A 19348-nucleotide genomic window follows, 5' to 3' on the forward strand; every position below is an offset into this window, starting at 1 on the left:
ATGGATGTTCTCCCCTCCCCCACAAACCTCTGCCTCAGACGGGCTCTCAGTCTGACAGGGCCTGTCTGGAAGGACATGATGTCTGGTTGTCAATATATTTATAGCAGCACATCGTGGCTGGTTGTGGAGATATTGGTAGTGTTTGCAATTAACAATTCCTGAAACAAGTAAAACAGCAGCGGAAAAGTATTATGTAAGTCCTTTTGGCAAATTTGTTTTACGCTTTCTAAGAACAAATATTTTTCAGTGAAAAGTCAACACATTCGTTAGAAAAGCAACTATTTGCAGTAAAGTTCTACCAAAACACTGTATGAATAGTTGTAATAATCAGCCAACACATTGAAGTTGGAAACACTTATTATGGACAAACTTGTTATTAAATTAATGTAAAATCTGTTCGTGATTATACATTGTATTTTGCTTTAATAACGCTGGGTTACAATGTGAACTTTTTTTGCTTGTTGTCCTGGATTTTGGTTGATTTTTAGAGAGCATACTGACAGCCACGCGAATATCATTTTTCCCTTTGACCATGACTACTTGTTTGAATGTCAGGAATTGTAATACAGTTGCCTATATGATAACTAAATGGAAATTTAAGCCCAACTAAATATTTATAATTAATTAAATTTCGGTTTATGCGTCATAGTATTCTAAGACATATACATCAAAGGAAATTATCCAACATCCAACGCAGCATCAAGTAATAGTTTAGGTTAAAAAATATCATCTTAGGAAGGCATATTGATAGGCAGTATAGGTGGTAACATTAAATAAAAAACAACCCTGAAATGTGAAACTTAAACATCCGCAAATTGAAAAAGAATAACCTCCTTTAATCCACCTGTGTGACTTGAACATGTTGATGATGTTGACTTAACAGTAGTTAGTTAGATGTGTTATTGAATTAATTGTGATTTCAGGATATGTATTAGATAATAGCCAAAGTACCACCGCTGGAATATTTGGTTTTAGATTTGGCAGCTGCACGCACATTTTACTTAATAGACCTATAATGTGGAAATGCGCCAGACGCTTACATATTTCATATTTGGCTAATCATTAATATGCTGGCTCCAAAACTGTGAAATAATCCTAGTCTATAGTTATTGCAAAATATAAAATGTTTCCTTATTAATTTAGTTGTCTCTTTTATATTATATTTTACTTTATCATTTTGTTCTCTTTCGTAAAACATCAATTATGAGAATGTGTTGTCATCGTCTTTGGAGAATCCCAAAGACGATGATATATGATCATTGCAACCTTATAATTGACTTAATCTATTTTAGAGACTGTGCGGACTGTTTGACCAAAGCCTCATCTTCCGTATACGGGGGGAAACTATGACCACAAACACGTTGGCTTGATGTGGAAGTTAAGCTGAAAGAAATATGTAAAAAAGAAAAACAATATCGGCCTACTATCATTTAAAAACGGGAAAATGATGAGGACTTTTTGTTTTGAGGTCTGAGCTTTCATGGAAAATGTTAGTTTGGAAAGAACCGGTTTCCTGCAGCACAAAAGCTGTCAAATTCCTGATCTTTGAAAAAAAACAAAACACACAAGGCATTATTTAGAGTTCTCTGTCTCTCTCTTCACACACAGAAGATATTTTAGAGTAAGGGTCTCTAAATAACAGCTAGTTTGCATACATACTCTAGTGTGAAGTTCATTCCTGTCTGTCTAGACTCTGATTACGACCCTGTTTGTCTGCGTTTTTTTTACCTTGACCTTGGACTTCCGTGCAGCTGCCGTTTGGATGAGTTGTAATTTCCTTGAGACAAAAGAACTATAGTCTCTGTCCGAGGGGGGACAGGGGTCTAGCTTCCTTGGTACACACATACTTAACGCTGGCCTGATTATTCCCAAGGAAACTCAGCAGTGCAATAATGTTGATAAACTAGAAACCCAGGGCAGCTTGAAGCCTGTTTTATAGGTGACTCATAGGATAGGCATAACAAAAACTCTATTTAATAGACACCTTGGCCTGTGCAATCTGTAATAATTTTAAAATACAGTTTTAAATAATAACGTAGGAGTGTTTTTTGTAAAAGGAGATGGATATGGCATTGTGATACAACACCCGGAAATTAGATTAACTAAAAATACATTTTGCATTCATAATAGAGCTTTATCCAGATTTTCAAATCTAATGGACGATCCGTGTATACAAAGCGGAGTTTCTAGGGAAAACAGGTCCGCATTTCAATTAAAGTATCTTTGAGTGAAATCTGTAAACACAGTCCTGCTGAAAGCGCCCGTTGTTCTTATTTTCGCCTTAGAGCGTCAGCTTCTACTCAATGTTATGAATGAATAGTTTAGTGATGCAGAAACATCACATGACGTCGTTTAATACTCATTTAAGTTGATCACGTTGCCGTTGAAAAAACTTTTTGGCCTGATCGAAAATACAACTGAAAATGTATTCGCTCCAGCATGAAGATGTAACCTTTATAAACTAAAATAATATATCATTAATCGTAGTTGATTACTGTAATTATACCTTCACATGGAAGATACATTACTGAATGGTTATAAAATGTCGGTATCTTACCTGAAATAGGTTTCACCTCGTCCTGTTTCTGTTAATGCTGAGGTGCAACGGCACTCATTCAACACATCTATCTTTGTCAATGTTCTACTTCTGGTTGTACCACAGAAAACACACGCATTCACCCTGTAGATACTACATAGATTTGTTTTCTGCCTCTCCGAATGATTACACTATATGCAAAAGTTGTAATGTGCTATAGGCTATTTAGGCTTCACAATATTAACCCCTAAAGGCAAGATTAATAGAAAACCTAATAATTAGCCCTTCTGGAAAAGTGATAGTCCACAACTAGTCACAGAATCTCATCTCAGGATGTTAATAGTTGACCCATGGTAGTGTAATACGGGTTTAAAGGAAATCCGTCCTTTCAAAAAGGAGTTTGGATAAGATTTGACGGATCACATATATGCATTGACAGCAGTCTATTTATTAATGTTTAATACTTTTGTTATTTAATGCACATCCAATTGACAAAAGACCATGGATTTCAGATTAAATCCTGTTATATTTATTATAACATTAAATAGTTAAATTTAAGCTCAGCCGAACATATCCCTTTGCCGAGTGAAACACAAAATTCCGCACCATGATACAAGTTGAGCGATTCAATTGAAATATATATATTTTTTCTCTTTTCCATGTAACAACTAACATGTCTCATATATTATCATATTCTCTGGCAGTCCTCGGAGTCGGCCAAAATTCACAGGTTGTTTTCGTTGTCCCCGATCTTAAAAGTGTCTATACTCCCCTTTAAGGGTGTGAGTCTAGGTGATTTAAACCAATGATATGTCTCGGTATTCTGCAGGAAAAACAGTGACATGTGAGGCAGTGAGTCTTTAAAGGGCTGCTCTGCCCCAACTCGCAAACCCAATCTCGTAGGACTTGTTAGCGTATCACGTGCCAGGTTCTTAATGAAGTGGACACACGGGGGTCTTGTGTGCGCATGCGCTTAGTGTAAAATGTAGTTGGAAATGAGGTGTCCGTCTTGGAGTAGTCGACTTTTAAAAAGCATCGGCAGCCCCTGATATGACGACTTCGCTGGTTCTGCATCCACGCTGGGCGGACACCTTGATGTACGTTTATGAAAAAAGCCCGAATGAAAACAACCAGAATAAAAGCCAAACAATGGAGGGACTGAGCGGTAATTGCCCTGCGACCCACTGCAGGGACCTAATGTCGCACCCCGCGCTGGGACGACATTCTGGCACCATAGCGACCCACCAGGGCTCCGTCTACTCGGATATTTCCTCTCCAGACACCGGCCGTCAGTGTCCTGCTCCTCAAACGTCATCCAGTGCATCTTTGAGCTACGGTTATCCGTTTGGAAACCCATATTACGGCTGTAGATTGTCTCATTCGCACAACGTGAACTTGCAGCAGAAGCCCTGCTCGTACCATCCCGCAGATAAATATGCCGAGACCAGCGCAGCGCTCCCCCCGGAAGAACTGTCCACCAGGGCGAAAGAGTTTGCGTTCTACCCGAGTTTCGCCAGCTCATATCAGGCTGTCCCTGGATATCTCGACGTGTCAGTGGTGCCCAGTATCAGTGCCCATCCCGAACCAAGGCACGACGCCCTGATCCCCATGGAGGGTTACCAACACTGGGCTCTCTCCAATGGCTGGGATGGGCAGGTGTACTGCTCCAAAGAACAAACGCAGTCATCTCATCTTTGGAAATCTCCTTTTCCAGGTATGTAAAAATTTGGTACGTTTTTAAAAAGCTGTCTTTAGGCTGTTATTCACGTTAGCCCAACCGCGTGTGTGCTTTTAATACACGTGTCATCACGTCCAAAAAGCTATTTAAATGTAGTAAGATATTTTTATGTCGTTGCTTAGTTTATACATTTTACTGCGTAAAAGTGCCAATATCAAATTATAAAGACATCAATGGAAACGTTAAGTTTGCTGAATACACATTCAACTGTCAACTCTTATGTCAGTTATCATATGTCCTTAATAGACTGTCAGAGAGGCAATGTTATTCTTAAATTTAACATTGAACGAAAATGTATTATATTTAGGGACTGTGCATAAAATCATAATTGTGAGTTCAAGGAAATATCAGTTGAATGGCCCCTTTTTAATTGTTATAATAAACCTATAAACAGAGCATTTCCTTTTAACAGATTGCCTGTTTTCTAATTCTTTGGAAGTAATATGACGAATATAGTTTCAGTCACATACAAAAGGAAGGTACACTAGTGCACACCTTTGCCCCCTGTTTGACAATATAGTGACTAGGCTTCAGTGTTTGGATGGTGCCAGTAAATCTCAGCGCCCTGTTCACAGTCCTCTGCTTGTATTGGGATTCATTTATTCAATATTTGCTTTGCATAGGGACATCAGCATTTTAGTACTTCACAACCACTGATCAATAATATTTTTATATTCAGGCTCTCCTTTTGCTTTGCTTACTTTCATACATGCAAGATATATGCTAATAAACACATAGGCCCGGTCAGTATGCAGTTTACAGTGTGTTTACTATACTGCTTATTTTTTACCACAAGGGTTTATAAAGTATATGAAATCTGTAGGAATTTTAATTTCAAACAGGAAAGTTCTCAGACCTTTACTGGCTCTATCACTCGACATTTGCCCGGAAAAAAACACAAGAGCAAGCCACGAAAGCACGGGCACGCAATCAAATGCGCGCGCACACATGCACAAAAACAAGAGCGCGCAGTCCATGTTTCTGTCTTGCTTCACAAACCACATAAAGAAAAACAGACATACACAAACAGTAACCTTTAACAGATATTCTCAACATACTTACAACAAAATATTTAAGAACAAAAATATCATGAAGATAATATTTGAATATAGATTTACCAAATTAAGAACTACCATAATGTTGTATTCACACAAACTGGTGAAATATCCACAACTCTTGAATGTAAAATGACAAGGTAAGAAGCCTCATGTCTCACAGCTTGCCACTATTTCTCAAGGTATTGCCATACTTGTCCTGTCATGTTTCTCATTGGCTGTCTTGCACTCAGCTCCAGTCTTGGAGAAGGGTGTAATCCCAGAACATCACCTGAACAAATCACTTGTCCCTGCCAGGCGGTTTTGGGGCTTTTTTAAAAAACACATATAGTGGAACAAAAATGATGTATCTGTTTTTAAAGGACAATTCAGAGAACAGATTTTGAATGCACTTTGTTCAGTTTTGTGATTTATATTTTCAAAACATATTTATTAGGGCGAATTGCACCCACATTGAGATGTATTGCAGTTTATATTTGCACAATCTTACCCGGCAGTTCAATTAAACATATTTGAGAGATTGAGCTAAGATAGCGTTTACAAGGATGGTTGTGTAGTTTAGAAGATAGTTAACAGGAGATTAAGTATCGACATGCACCTAAGGAACAACATTGATCACTTGTCATTTGAAACGAAGGACAATGGCGGTGGCTGTAACATGATACTGATTGTACATGTACAAAAATAAAGGCTTGCTCAACACTGTAGCAGAAGGGAGTACATTTTACATAGTGAACTCTATGCGTCGATTCTATAATTGCGCTCTTTCATGTCAGGTGCAGTACATCTGGGATCCTGACTGTGACCCACTCCACCTACACACACACACACACACACACACACACACACCACACACACACACACACACACACCCTCACACGCGCACACACGCGCACACACACACACACACACACACACACACACACACACACACACACACACACACACACACACACACACACACACCTTCGAGTTTCGACCTTGAAAATGAAATTGCCCTGCAACTAGTTTCTTAGTTATTATCAGTTAGTCAGTGATTATATCTCAACCTTGCCCGGTTGGTTCAGAAAAAGATCCGTTTTTTTCGAATACAATAACTGCTGATTTTTGTGAAGTCAGATATTGCGGTGTTTTGCGCAACATTAAATTTTGCTTGGCATTTTCCCTTTTTTTCTAGATGTTGTGCCATTGCAGCCTGAGGTCAGCAGTTACCGTCGTGGGCGTAAAAAACGTGTACCTTACACCAAGATGCAGCTGAAGGAGCTTGAGAAAGAGTATGCAGCCAGCAAGTTCATCACCAAAGACAAAAGAAGGCGCATCTCGGCCGGCACCAACCTCTCTGAGCGTCAAGTCACCATCTGGTTCCAAAACCGGCGAGTCAAGGAGAAGAAATTTGTCAGTAAATCCAAAAGCAGTCACATGCACACCACTTGATAAGATCATCGACCTTCTTGAAACTGCAATTCATACCTTCCAACATCATGCCATATATTTACCTCTTGCATATAAAGTCGTGGCTGAAGAACATTTTTGGCAGTGCTTTTTTATTTAACTTACATCATCTCCATCGACCATGCTACAACGTCCCCCGTTTTCAAGTTAGAGTAAATGCTCTAAAAACTGTGAAAATATTGACAATTCACTTCACATTTGTTTTATATGAATGTACATATATAAATATATAATATTTAAAACGATATCTGTATTTCAAAGACAAGTATTGCGTGTTATTCTTCTTCTTTTTTTTTAAAGCCAAATCTCAAAAAAGGACTGATGACATTTCTAAGACTTGCAATGAGCATATGAGAACAGAGGAGACTATTTGCTATCATTTTAGAAAGATAATCGCCACATGGACATAATTTGTGGAGCAATGACGGGCCGACATTGAGACTTCTTCAACAAAAAGCTCACCGAGAAGACTTTCGAAAGAGGGAATGATTTTCTTTTTAAAATATTACTTAATTTCAAACGCTATGTTTCTCTGTGTGGGGAATCTTTTATTAAGCCTGTGATAAAAACAAAGGCTTCTATGTTGTTAATCTGTATAGTGCAATGCCTTTTTATTTAATTCATATTATCTTGTATGGCGGAACTGTAACTGGAATATCCCACGACCTGTATGTTTTTCCTTTGTCAGTGAAGGAATCTGTCCTGCAACTGGAATGATTGTAAACCATTAAAAAGTCAGTGAGTATTACACATAAACGCACAATCGTTTTATTACCTTTCTGTCTTTGTTTAATGTTAGTGTAGCATTGCAGCTCATCACACGCGGTGTACGAAGCCTGTCTGTTTCTACTTTCGTGGAGTATGTGAACTGTATTGTGGTGTTGAATTACGTACTGGTAACGTGTTTCATAAATAAATGATGATTACGGAAATGTTTAAATATTCAATTCAATCAACCGTCCTCGCAGCATTTCCTTTCGTTTCAAGTTACACTGCTGTCATTAAGCAGCAGAAGCTCTAAGCAATGTTGTCTATAATCTTCAAGTTCATAACATCAGCAGCGGATGGGCGGGTGCGGATTTTATGCTGCAGAGTGCTTGATTAAGACTTATTAGGCATCCTGGAGTTAATGGCGAAAGTAGACGATGAAGTAATTGCGCATCGTCGGTGAACAGCATGGCGGCTTTTCTCACACTGTAACAAACTAAATGGATCATCATTTTTAAACTTCTACTCCAGATATAATATGTAATGGGTCAGATCTTTCAGATGAATCAGTTAAGAGGAACACAGTCGGTGGTTAAGAGAAGCTCGCGTTGTTTGTCCAAAGTTATCCTCCCCGACATCCAAATCCAAACGCCTTTTATGAATGTCAAAGGGGTTTTACCTGTTAGGATACTTTCAATTTTTGCAGAATCATCACAAACAAACCAAAACTTAAATAAAAAGAGAAGGATTTGTCCGCTATCACGGAAACATGTACATTGTGACCACACAATATTATTATTTCATATATTTTCCTATTGCACAGGTCAGGGGCGGAGCCAAACATTATAAACATTCGGGACTTGAGCCCAAAACTAACCTAGGAGGTTGAAGGGCGTTAAACTGATTTAAAACACGTAGAAATCCACTGTCGTTATTTTCTGAGAGGAGAGAGGTATACAAACCCAATGTATAAAGATATGCATTTAACCTCTTTGTGCAGAAGCGCCCCTAGTGGGCCCGCCGCCGTGCCCATTCTGAAATAAAAATGTCACTAACTATATTCTACAATTATCAATATACAACCAAAAAGACCAGGGCTTTTGAGAAAACATGCAGGGATTGAGCCCCAGAAGCCACCCCCCGCTCTGCCCCTGGCACAGGTACAATTTATTTGTTTAAATTATGAGAATTGTACGTGCACCTTAGAAGAGTTCCACGGGAACTGCTCCTTCCACTTTCCTGTCCGCTTTATTAGAGGCTCACACTATATTTAGCTGATTATTCTTTTTGTCATATATTCAGAATTAATGCTCAAATTAAAATGCCAGAGCATTTTCATGCGTTAATGTTATTTTACAGCACACGATGCCTGTTTGGTGTAGCAACACCCGCAGTATTTGGATATTAGTTAGACCTTGCTATCACACTGTAAAAAAGCAGGTGAGTTTAGCAATGAACTTGAGGATACATTTGATAATGTCACCTATATGAACTGCTTATTTTTATTAATCTAAACACCTAAATATACGTACGCTAACGCACACATGGAGTACATATCAGTGCGAAGCAGCACTGGAGATTGTGCCTCTAGTTTTGTTTAGAGATATAATGTAATTAATTGCAGATTTTGTGTGTGGGCATGGTTGCAGAACGTGTTATTGAATGCATGCTGTTATTACGTATAAAGACCTAATATTCCTAAAGGCAAGTTGGGCTGCTTAAGTTCTAGTTATAAAATATATATATATGGGAAAATTACATTTGAAAATATTTTTTCATCGACAACATTCAAATTTAAGATGGTTTATTTTAACATACTAGGATTAGTCTATCTCAAAACTTTTTGTTTTTATTCCTAATAAACACGAATGTAGATTGGTCTTAATGTTAAATGTAAATGAAAATAAATACGGCCACTGTGCTTTTGTCAAAATGAAGTTTTTCGCCTATACTAGGTCTCATGTTGTAGCTTTTTTTGGAAAGCATCATATAGTATAATTCACAATATATATGTTAGTGTGCAAGTTTTTTTGTGTTTGAATGTCTCTATAAGTCAGTATCTGGCAGGACTATCACTTTTTCCAGCTCTTTGGATGTTATGAGGTTGTTGATTAGAATCCAAGCGTTCAGACTTCAAGTTTTTGTTTGTCTGCTTCCTGGTTTTTCAACTTTGTGGAAAGTTCTGGGTCTCCTGATTTACCCTTGACCATGACTATGCAGTCACTTTGACCTTGACATCACAGCAGATTGTGAATAATAAATAGGGGGCTGGACACCAACGCTGGCGGTTTGTTTGTAGGCAAACAAGGTGTTATTTCCCTGTCTAGACAGCCAAGCTTAATGACATGCCATAAATACATAAAAAAAGGGAAGTGTAACGATATCCTCTGACCTGCATTTCTGACCATCTCTCAGAGTGTTGCATTAACATTTGGGCTCTGTTGTTCTTTGTATTTTCAGCAGAAGTCTGCAAAAAAGTTATTGCTGTGGCCCATGCACTCTGGAACCGCCAATGGTTTCATGCACTCATCGTGAGGTGTGTGTTATTGACCACGAAGGACAGGTAGGACTTTTGACGTCTCACACCAACACCAGTAATCCTACAGCAAGCAGTCATACTGTCTGCACAGCGAGAGGAAATGATAATACGACGTCGCCCACAATATAACGATTAAAGGTATGGCCGTTTTCTTCCTACTGTGGCAGTAGGCCTTGGACTGTTTTATGGCTGTTTAGGCTGTTTAGTTCATTCAATTCGCTGTTCATTGAACAAACTAAACTCATTTAGAGTAATATGTTGTTTTTCATCTTGCAAACGATGATTTTCCTCAAAGTAAAGAGCGTGATTTAGTTGAGAAGAATAAGAACATAAGGAAATATGCCTGCTTTAAGAAATATTTAACTCATGATATGTAACACCATTATAGCATATATTATAACTGTCTTAATGTGGTCCAGCATGACTTACGTCTGCCACATAACAATAATAATCTAAAACACAATGAGATAAAACTGTAAGAATATGCCAACCATCTTTCATTTATATTTAAAATGTCACATTTTATTTTAAATTTTAATAGATATTACATTTAAATTTGAAATGTGTTTTGAAATTGTAACATTTCATAACAGGTAAACACAAACATATCCAAATACTCATCTTTTACATTGTTCTATATTTAATTGTGAAAGAAAATATATAATTATATTCCGTTATCCCAGGACTACAATATACAGTTTCCTGAAAGTAATGTTTTAAGCGTTTATGTTGTCACCTAAAATAAGGAAATGGTCTACTTGCCCGGGATTATCATTTCATAAACCTAATAGGAATACGCATAATTAAGAATTAACTGTTCAGCATCTTTGAAATACAAACAAAACATCAACAACACTTTTTAGACGCTTTGCACCCTCATCAGCCGCTGGTTTTTTACCTTGAAACTTAAAATGTATGTAATGTTGTATTGATTTTGTTTGTGTGTGTGGACGCGTCACGCTGCAGGCCGCTGTGAGCAGACACATGAGACAGGGGGCTGATAACCTCTGGTGGTGACCAGGGGAAACTATCAGGAAGTGCTGCAACACTTTAAATTAGGGATGTTGTCGTTTCGTTGATTTGTTGTTGCGTTGTTTCTACTCATGAAGCTCAGTTGTGGATTTTCTTTTCTCCCAGTGCCTTTGATAATCGATTTTTTAAATAAAATATGCAGTTGGCAATGTTAATAATTTCTGAACGTTTTTTAAATTTTTTACATCTGTTACATTTGAAGGCCTGTCTAGTGTATGATACAGAAAATACAGAAGTTAAACTGAAACCACACGACTCCTAAAGTGTTTTCAGCTGTTTGGAAATTGGTTGTTTGTTGATGTTTAATTGTACATTATAGAAATCAAGGCATTGTTTTTATATATCATGGCGGTCTGTTGAAATATACCCGATGTTGTGAGATCAAATGTCGGAGAACTATGAGGAAACACAGAATACCACGATTTCAAAGTTGGGTTTTTTATTTATTTATTTATGTGTATATTTTTTCCATGATGTCTTTGCATAGCTATATAGTGTAAGATCATTAAAAAAAATAATGACAACACTGTTAGAAAAGTGATACGGTTACAAAATGTTTTCCGTCTGACGGACAACATGGGCCAAGTTTATTTTGAAATTCATATTTTTTCATGAATACACAGTCCTAGTAAATTTGCGGTTTATATTTGATGTTTACATGACACACACACACACACACACACACACACACACACACACACACACACACACACACACACACACACACACACACACACACACACACACACACACACACTAACGTTTTGTATTCTGGAATTGAAAATTACGTTTTCTAATAAGCAACTAAAATATGTTGGCAAATGTTGTGGCGGCTCTGGGCATAATATTTCATATTAATTGACCTTCAAGTTCAAATGAATCTGAAGACGCAATCGTTTTACAAATATTAGTTTGCGATGTATATTCTGTATATAAACGTTTTCATATGTATATAGAAATTGTACATACTGAGTGACTATTTTTATTTATTATATTTGTATTGCTTCTTTGACATTTAAGAAATATATATTATTTTATTTCCAGATAGATATGAACAATCCTTAAAATACAAACAATTTCAGGTTATAATATACATGTGGATTTTCCTGGTCTTTGTTAGAGAGTCAATGATGACGCAAAGCCACATGAAATATTGTCTGTTGTAAACAAATGAAAAAGATCAGCCAACCCTTTCAACTTAAACTTACCACTTTTGTGGCTTTTTTAGGCTTCCCTTGGCGGTGTGTTTCCCTTGAAGGAAGCTTTAAAAGGGTCGCACAAGGCCATAACTGTGGCAACCTGCCTGCAGAGAATCAAAGAAAGAATAGGGGAAGAAAAGCCCTTTGTTTAGGCTATTGCCCTGTCTGGACAGGACCAGTGGATTCCAGGAGGGTAATTTCAATATCGAGCAGACGGTGTACTAGACAGTGACCTTGACAGTGCGATATGCTCGTTTTAAAAAACTATTTTTTAAAGAAGCAGATTTTAATTTTGCTAAATGATACCACAAGCCCATATGACATCATCGCTAGCTGAGCTAAAGACGCACTGAACAGAAGATCAGTTGTTTGAATATGAAATGCGGATCTGTGGGAGCGCTGGATCGGAGGCATGGGGAGACTCGCCAATGAAGTGCAACACATGGCCTCTTTCTCCGAGGTAAAGTGGCGATTTAAGCCTTCACGTTACTCACTCACTGGATGTCCATCCGGGCCATTTTGTTGTAAACATCACACTGCAATGCTTTGCTATAGTTGCTGTTATAATAACACGACAGGTGATGCCACGACACCCCATTGCTCCTCATAAGAGTAAAACACAGAATATTATATTGGTTTGTTACTGCATTGCGAGGCTCACTAACTAGATGCAAGAATGTGCAGTGATATGAGAGGCAATGAGTCAACGAGACAGAAAGAAGCTGCAATAGATCCATGAGAGCTTCTCCAGTTTAAACATTTGATATTTGTCTTTCTATTTAAGGCTGGAGCAAGGTCCGGCTCCTTTGGGTAAACTGGGATACATGGTCACTGGTGACGGGTGCAGCTATCGAATATCGGCTGACTTGCAAATCGTTCACAAACCCATGTTTAAATGAATGTACTCACATAACACTTCATTGGCGAATTTGTAGCACGCTGCAGCGCCCGTCACCACGCATGTGCAAAGAGCTGTAACCCTGTACATTTTGTAATCCCTAACTCCATACAATCCATTAATATTTAATTCAAACAGCTTGTTTAATTTAAGTACTTGGACACTTCTCAATTATTTTATTCTTAGAGTTTCATGTTCATGAATATGATATATATGCTTTTTAAATTACTGAAATAGCCAGGTGAGCATATTGGAATATACTTGTATCATGTGTATAACTCGTGCTGTTAGTACTTACTTTAGGCCACCACAAACTAAAAGGTGTTTTAGTTTATTTTTATTGATTCTAATTGTTCTTCTTTTATTTATTTAAAGTAAGTATTTGAGTTCAATATCAAGTTCAACCCACCGTGACTGTGTCGTGAACTTGAATGGATTGACGACGGCGTATAGTCTAAGTCTGTGCCTGATTATATTTGGGAATATTTTGGGAATCCCTGTCAAAGTTTTTGTCAGACGTTTTTTTTTAAATTTACATAATTGTGACATAAACAGATCTGCACTGCTGAGTTATGGAAACGTTTGTGATCAATACAATGTATACAATGTATTGATCACAAAAGTTGCATAAGAAAAGCAATATCAATGTCATTGATATTGCTTTCTTATGAAGTCAAGAGGAGGGATGCGTTAAATAATTAATTTTAAAGGGGAGAGACGGAATAGCAAAATAGAGTGATACAACATAATGGAAAATTTATAAAGATTTGGGGGGAAAAAATAGATTTTTTTTCAATTCATGCAACGTCTGTAGACAAGAGAGAGGAATGCAAAAGGCAAGGGTCAGACATAAGGATATGTTTGAGGATAATGGTTGGGCAGTTTGATGACCAAAAACCACATCAGAAATTCTTGCGCCAGCTGTTGGCATAATGCCTGAATCCTTTGCACATCACCGAGAAGTTTTCTGCAAACAAAGTGTGCTGTGGGCTCAGAAAAAAAAAATACTGGTAAAAAGAGACCTTTTTTGTCAAAGCAAGGGCGTGACTATAAGTGTTACATATTTGTTTAGTGTCTTCAGAGCTGCATCTACAAATCAACTAATTAGCAAGATATAAAGCAGGAGACTCTTGGCTGATTGAATCAGTTGCGTGCCCTCTGATAGCTTGTAAAATCCATATAAAAGAATTGTGAGAGGTATAACAATCCCACCAGAGTTTGGCTGTGAACGTTTATTGGAGGTATCTGTTAAAGTTGTTCATGTGAGGTGTACTAGGGAATATTATGTGAAATATACCCTCTTAAAGTAACCTTGTAGAATATCGTTCACTTTTACAGAGCCAGTGGCTTCAACCTGCTGACCCCGTTACTGTAAATATGAGTAGAGTGCGGCAATGAGCATCAGTCTTTTCTAAAACAAGCTTGTAAAATTGGGACATCACAGCTTTATATGACAAGGGATTCAACCATAATTTGATAGAAAACAAGATGTCATATGCACCCTCTCCTTCAAGAAAAATAGTTTTCATAAGCAATAGCATTTTTAAAACTTTTGCCAGCTTATAAAGATATTAAACGAGGCCATGGACAGTTCCACGAGTGAAAAAGGAGAAGCAGTCTGGCCTCCTTTTGGACTCAGCGCGACTCAAGTGCAGAAAAACAAGATCCTACATTTTTAATAAAAGGTTTATAGTATTTTTAAAAGCATATAAACCGCTGTATTACAGAAGTTAATGTTTTGTTTTGTCTGAGAAGGACCGAGTGGGTGGTACCATGTGTAGCAGGAGTTCTCCTGGACACGTGGTTTGGGGCTGACCAATCAGGAGCCCCTCCAGGTTTAACTATGTTAAATGTCAGATTGCAATAAACTAGAAGCTGTTGGTCGGGCCCGCGGAAATGGGCGAGCATAATCTCCTTAATCCAGGGTTTGTGGGACCTTTGGTAAACATCCACACTGGAGACACATTTTACTTTCCGAATTTTAGAGCCTCAGGGGGACAACTGGCGGGGCTACCGTCGCTCTCCTACCCGAGAAGGGACAATGTTTGCTCCCTCCCGTGGAATCCTTCGGAGCCGTGCAATGGATATTCTCAATCCTACTTTAGCAGCCCCGTTTCTATTAACCCCTCTTTCAATCGGTCGTGTGAAATCAGCAGACCAGATGAAGGTAAATGTTATTATAACAACGGCAACGGGAACAGGGAGACCTGTTCAGGTGGCAGCAGCCTCAAACGAGAGGATAGGGCGAGAGACACATCATCATTAACATCTGACCACGGGATGCACAGTGGAATTGGCAACACAGCTGCCTTCTCCAAATACGATTATGGGACCGAGCAACTAACACAAGACCCGCCATCCTGTCAGTCAATGGAATCTGACTCCAGCTCCTCTCTGCTAAACGAGGGCAGCAAGCCTCCATCCAGCGACACACAGACCCTGGTGTCACCGGGAAGCCATTCAGGCAACATAGCTGCAGGCGGAGGTGGGTGATCTTTTTTCTACCAACAGTGTTACAAACGCAATGTTCACAATATATATTAGAGACTTGCACATATCTCCCACTCGAGTTACAACGTTGTGATTAGATCTCGTTATCTTGATGCACAAGTTGCAGCATGATTACTCTGCAGGGTACTTGCGTGGTGAGAAAACGCCGCTAGGGGTTGCCCTAAAATGCCTCACGCACCATGTGGTTGTATACAGTTACAGATAACCTCACCTAACCATATTGCCCACCAGGTTTTGAATGCATGATCTGTACTTTCACTGCATGTCCATCCCTTAAACGAAAGAAATGTGATTCAGGCATATACATGGTTGGTAAATTGTTACACTTTGTATAAACAAATTAGCGCAGTGATTTAAAGAGGGGCTGCGCTTTGGTTGACTGCATTAGAGTTTTCTTTTTAATGACTCGTAAACAGAATTAATATCTGTCGCTGTGTACTCAAGAGTCATTTAATATGCTCTGAAAGTTGCAAATAACTAGGGGTGTTTGCAAGCACGGCTTAATTATCAGGTTAATGCTACTTTAACTGCAACAATAAAAAAGTCTTGTGACACAAGTCGTTATATACTCTAAAGAGAGAGCTGAAAAATGAACTATTGTCTCCCTTGATAAAAATAAAATAAAAAATGCATAGAATTTGACAGGATCTGGTTACGCTGATGTGTCAGATATGTCCAGGCAGAGACCAAAACAAATCCAGTTTGGCTTTGTGTGGAGGAAGTGACAGCTTCCAGGGGCGTCAGTTCTCTGAATCCTAATATCCCTACATCTGGGATATTTGGCAGGGATCACACTGTCTACATTTGCGCAGCCTGGGAAATATTTAGGAATTGCTTTATCTCCATAATGTAATCAGACCTATACATATAATTGTTATATTGCCTTTCAGCTCACTGCTCAAGTGAATGTTCAATTCACTTACACAGTAAGGGTGTTAGCCAAGCTTGGACAACTGACGTCCCATATATAGGCTCCTCATAACCTTGGAGGTGACCGTGATTTTGCCACTGTGGTGACTTAACCGTCTCCCCCTCCTCCCCCTCCCTCTCCTCCAGGTGCCCCATGGTACCCGATGCACACTCGGACCAGAAAGAAGCGCAAACCGTATTCTAAACTTCAGCTGGCTGAGCTGGAAGGTGAATTCATGCTGAATGAGTTCATCACCAGGCAGCGGCGGAGAGAGCTCTCCGACCGTTTGAACCTCACCGACCAACAAGTGAAGATCTGGTTCCAGAACCGCAGGATGAAGAAGAAGAGACTCATGCTGAGGGAGCAAGCCTTGGCCTACTTTTAGAGATGCGGCAGAAGGTGAATCGATAGGCAGTAAAAGCCAAGCCTTCTACGCTCTCTTGGGTCTTATTTCAATGCATGCACTCATCTATCCATCTTTTAGATTGCAAACAATTATTACGACAATTTCTGATTATTATTTCTTCTAAAAGGTGCGGGCTGCATAAGTCCACAAATAGCCACTATCTTGCATTCAAAGCTATAATGAACATGTCAGTAAGACTGCCTTTATGTGTGGTATAATTGCACAAAAAAGCTTTGAGAATGTGGTATTGGATGCATCTCCTGCGTTTCCTGATTTGTAAAGTGATTAGTCACATGCAAACCATGAGAAATATGCAGACGAGGCATTAACTCAGTTTGGGATGACACATCCTTTCTGTTACTTTTTTTAGTTAGAGAAATGAGAAAGGAAGAGAGGCCACTTGGTAAAATCTAAAAAAAATAGGCGTAGAAACATCAGTGTAGTCAGAAAGACAGAGAAACCCAGTTGCAGCCGCATCCGCGCAATAATTTCTCTGAGGATATGCATTTATAATTAAGAGCTGCCTACCGGTTTCTTAATACTTCCACTGCCACAATGTGTTGGGTAAGAGAAACATAATCCTTATCTCCGTTCTACAGTTTTCTCCAGGCTATGTGGGCACGTTCACGGTCACGGGCAGGAAGTCTGCATGAGGAGAGGGAGGGCTAAAACCGCAATGTAATCCGTATCGATATCTTTATGACTGCGCATTGAAACATGAATTGCCATGACTTTGCTCATGTGCTAACAAGTTTAAAGGTATTTTTTCAGCCTTTTATTACCTTGTATTAGCCTAACAACAATCACAGAATCCTGCATGGATTGTATTTGTTTAGTTGAGTGACGTCAGAGTTTCAATACGGCTTTGAAATGCTATTAAAAGTCTATGTCCATACTTTGCCCGTTAAAAATAGTTTATTCAACAATTTACCCGCCAGGATCGGTATTGGAAATATTCAGCAGTACATTTCAGGCAAACTCAGTTAAGCAAGGAATCCGCATATAGTGGGAACTGGGGTTGGGTATACGTTTTTAGTCCCGAAAGAGCATTTCTGAAACTTGGTGCTCATTATAAAAATAAATATTTAGAAATTTAGAAAAAGTTAATCATAGGTCTACGTGTGTGCTCTCGTAATATGGGGCGAATGCAGTGCATCATCTGTAATGTATAACGAGTAAGATATAACAGTGAAATGTATTATGAGCATGTTATTGATGTGAAATAGCTATAAGTCATGTTCTGCGGGCCACTTTTTCTGTAGGTGACTTTTTTATACCTTTTTTTCCTGAAAAAAATCCAAGCTCGAACAAAACATTAAACATTTTTGACAAAACGTCTACAAAGAATGTATTAAGATAATGTTTATTATTATTAAGATTAAGGGACGGAGGGCTTAGGCCTACTAAATGTACTTGCTCCTTGCAACGTGCTCAATGTTGTCTCTTTCATTACCTTGTACTCGTGTATAACTTTGTAAAATTAAATTACATATGTTACTTGTTGCATCCAGTCTGAGGATCCCTTATCGCTATGTAATAGTGCGTTTTGTTTTTGATCGTCTTGTACAATATCGCATTCCAAATAACCTCTTGGTGGTTGTAAGGGTTGGAAATGTATGCCTATCATACTATTCTTCTATGATCAAATGAATATAAGAAATAGTATGGACGAATTTTCACTATACAGGGCATTTAAACAAACCCCTTTTCAGTGTAATAGTTGTTTGTCGTTCTTACATTTCGTCCCTCACTGCATTCCCTTCTTTGCGCTTGTAAGGATTGCTACATTGTCTTGTAAAAGTAATAATGATATGAATGTATATGCGTAAGGTCTTCAATAAACAGAATATTGAAACGTTTATTGGTGTTCCTCAGTCTGTCATTAGGGTTGCCTCTCTGAATGTTCTGCTTTAAAAATCCGCTTTCTGAGTGCTGACTGGTGGGATTATTTTATTAGTGACCTGTAACACAGTTTAAAAACAGGCTACATGTGTCCAACGCAATGAAATGAACATTAATGGGACATTTGGAAGTATTTCAGAGGGTGTTTTGTTGGCACATAATTGTACACTCTTTGAACTACAATCGATTGAAGCCCACACAGGTTAGGCTTGTTTTATGCTCGAATACAAAGGTAGGCTATAGGTAGCTATAATATCTTTACATGCATAATAGCGGCCAGGTGCATATATTGAACCCGGTCTTGCATTGGATATTATTACCTCTTTATAGAACAACTAAATTGTTTATTTTCACATTTTCTTAACTCTTTTGAAGTCTTTTCCCTTGAAGTTCAACCTAATCAATGTCACTGCTATGCTACAAGCCTATAACGGCCCAGCTAAACACGCAATAGCTCTGTAA

General features: G+C 38.5%; 2 protein-coding genes across 2 annotated transcripts; both read left to right on the forward strand.

Moving 5' to 3' along the window:
* Nucleotides 1-3445: 3445 nt before the first annotated feature.
* Nucleotides 3446-7537, forward strand: hoxc13a (homeobox C13a). Its single transcript, XM_063887490.1, has 2 exons — nt 3446-4250; nt 6507-7537. Exons 1-2 carry the CDS (start codon nt 3587-3589, stop codon nt 6761-6763), a joined length of 921 nt encoding a protein of 306 aa, XP_063743560.1. The 5' UTR covers nt 3446-3586; the 3' UTR covers nt 6764-7537.
* Nucleotides 7538-15053: 7516 nt separating this feature from the next.
* Nucleotides 15054-18808, forward strand: hoxc12a (homeobox C12a). The gene is made up of 2 exons (XM_063887939.1): nt 15054-15642; nt 16725-18808. The coding sequence occupies exons 1-2, from the start codon at nt 15054-15056 to the stop codon at nt 16961-16963; spliced, it is 828 nt and encodes a 275-aa protein (XP_063744009.1). The 3' UTR covers nt 16964-18808.
* The last annotated feature ends 540 nt before the right edge of the window (nt 18809-19348 follow it).

The sequence above is a fragment of the Eleginops maclovinus genome, chromosome 1, assembly GCF_036324505.1.
Source record: "Eleginops maclovinus isolate JMC-PN-2008 ecotype Puerto Natales chromosome 1, JC_Emac_rtc_rv5, whole genome shotgun sequence".
Taxonomy (NCBI): domain Eukaryota; kingdom Metazoa; phylum Chordata; class Actinopteri; order Perciformes; family Eleginopidae; genus Eleginops; species Eleginops maclovinus.

Coding starts and splice junctions, on each gene's coding strand:
- hoxc13a (XM_063887490.1), top strand. CDS start 3,587: ATGACGACTTCGCTGGTTCTGCATCCACGCTGGGCGGACACCTTGATG. Junction 4,251..6,506: donor TTGGAAATCTCCTTTTCCAG/GTATGTAAAAAT, acceptor CTTTTTTTCTAG/ATGTTGTGCCATTGCAGCCT.
- hoxc12a (XM_063887939.1), top strand. CDS start 15,054: ATGGGCGAGCATAATCTCCTTAATCCAGGGTTTGTGGGACCTTTGGTA. Junction 15,643..16,724: donor CAACATAGCTGCAGGCGGAG/GTGGGTGATCTT, acceptor CCTCTCCTCCAG/GTGCCCCATGGTACCCGATG.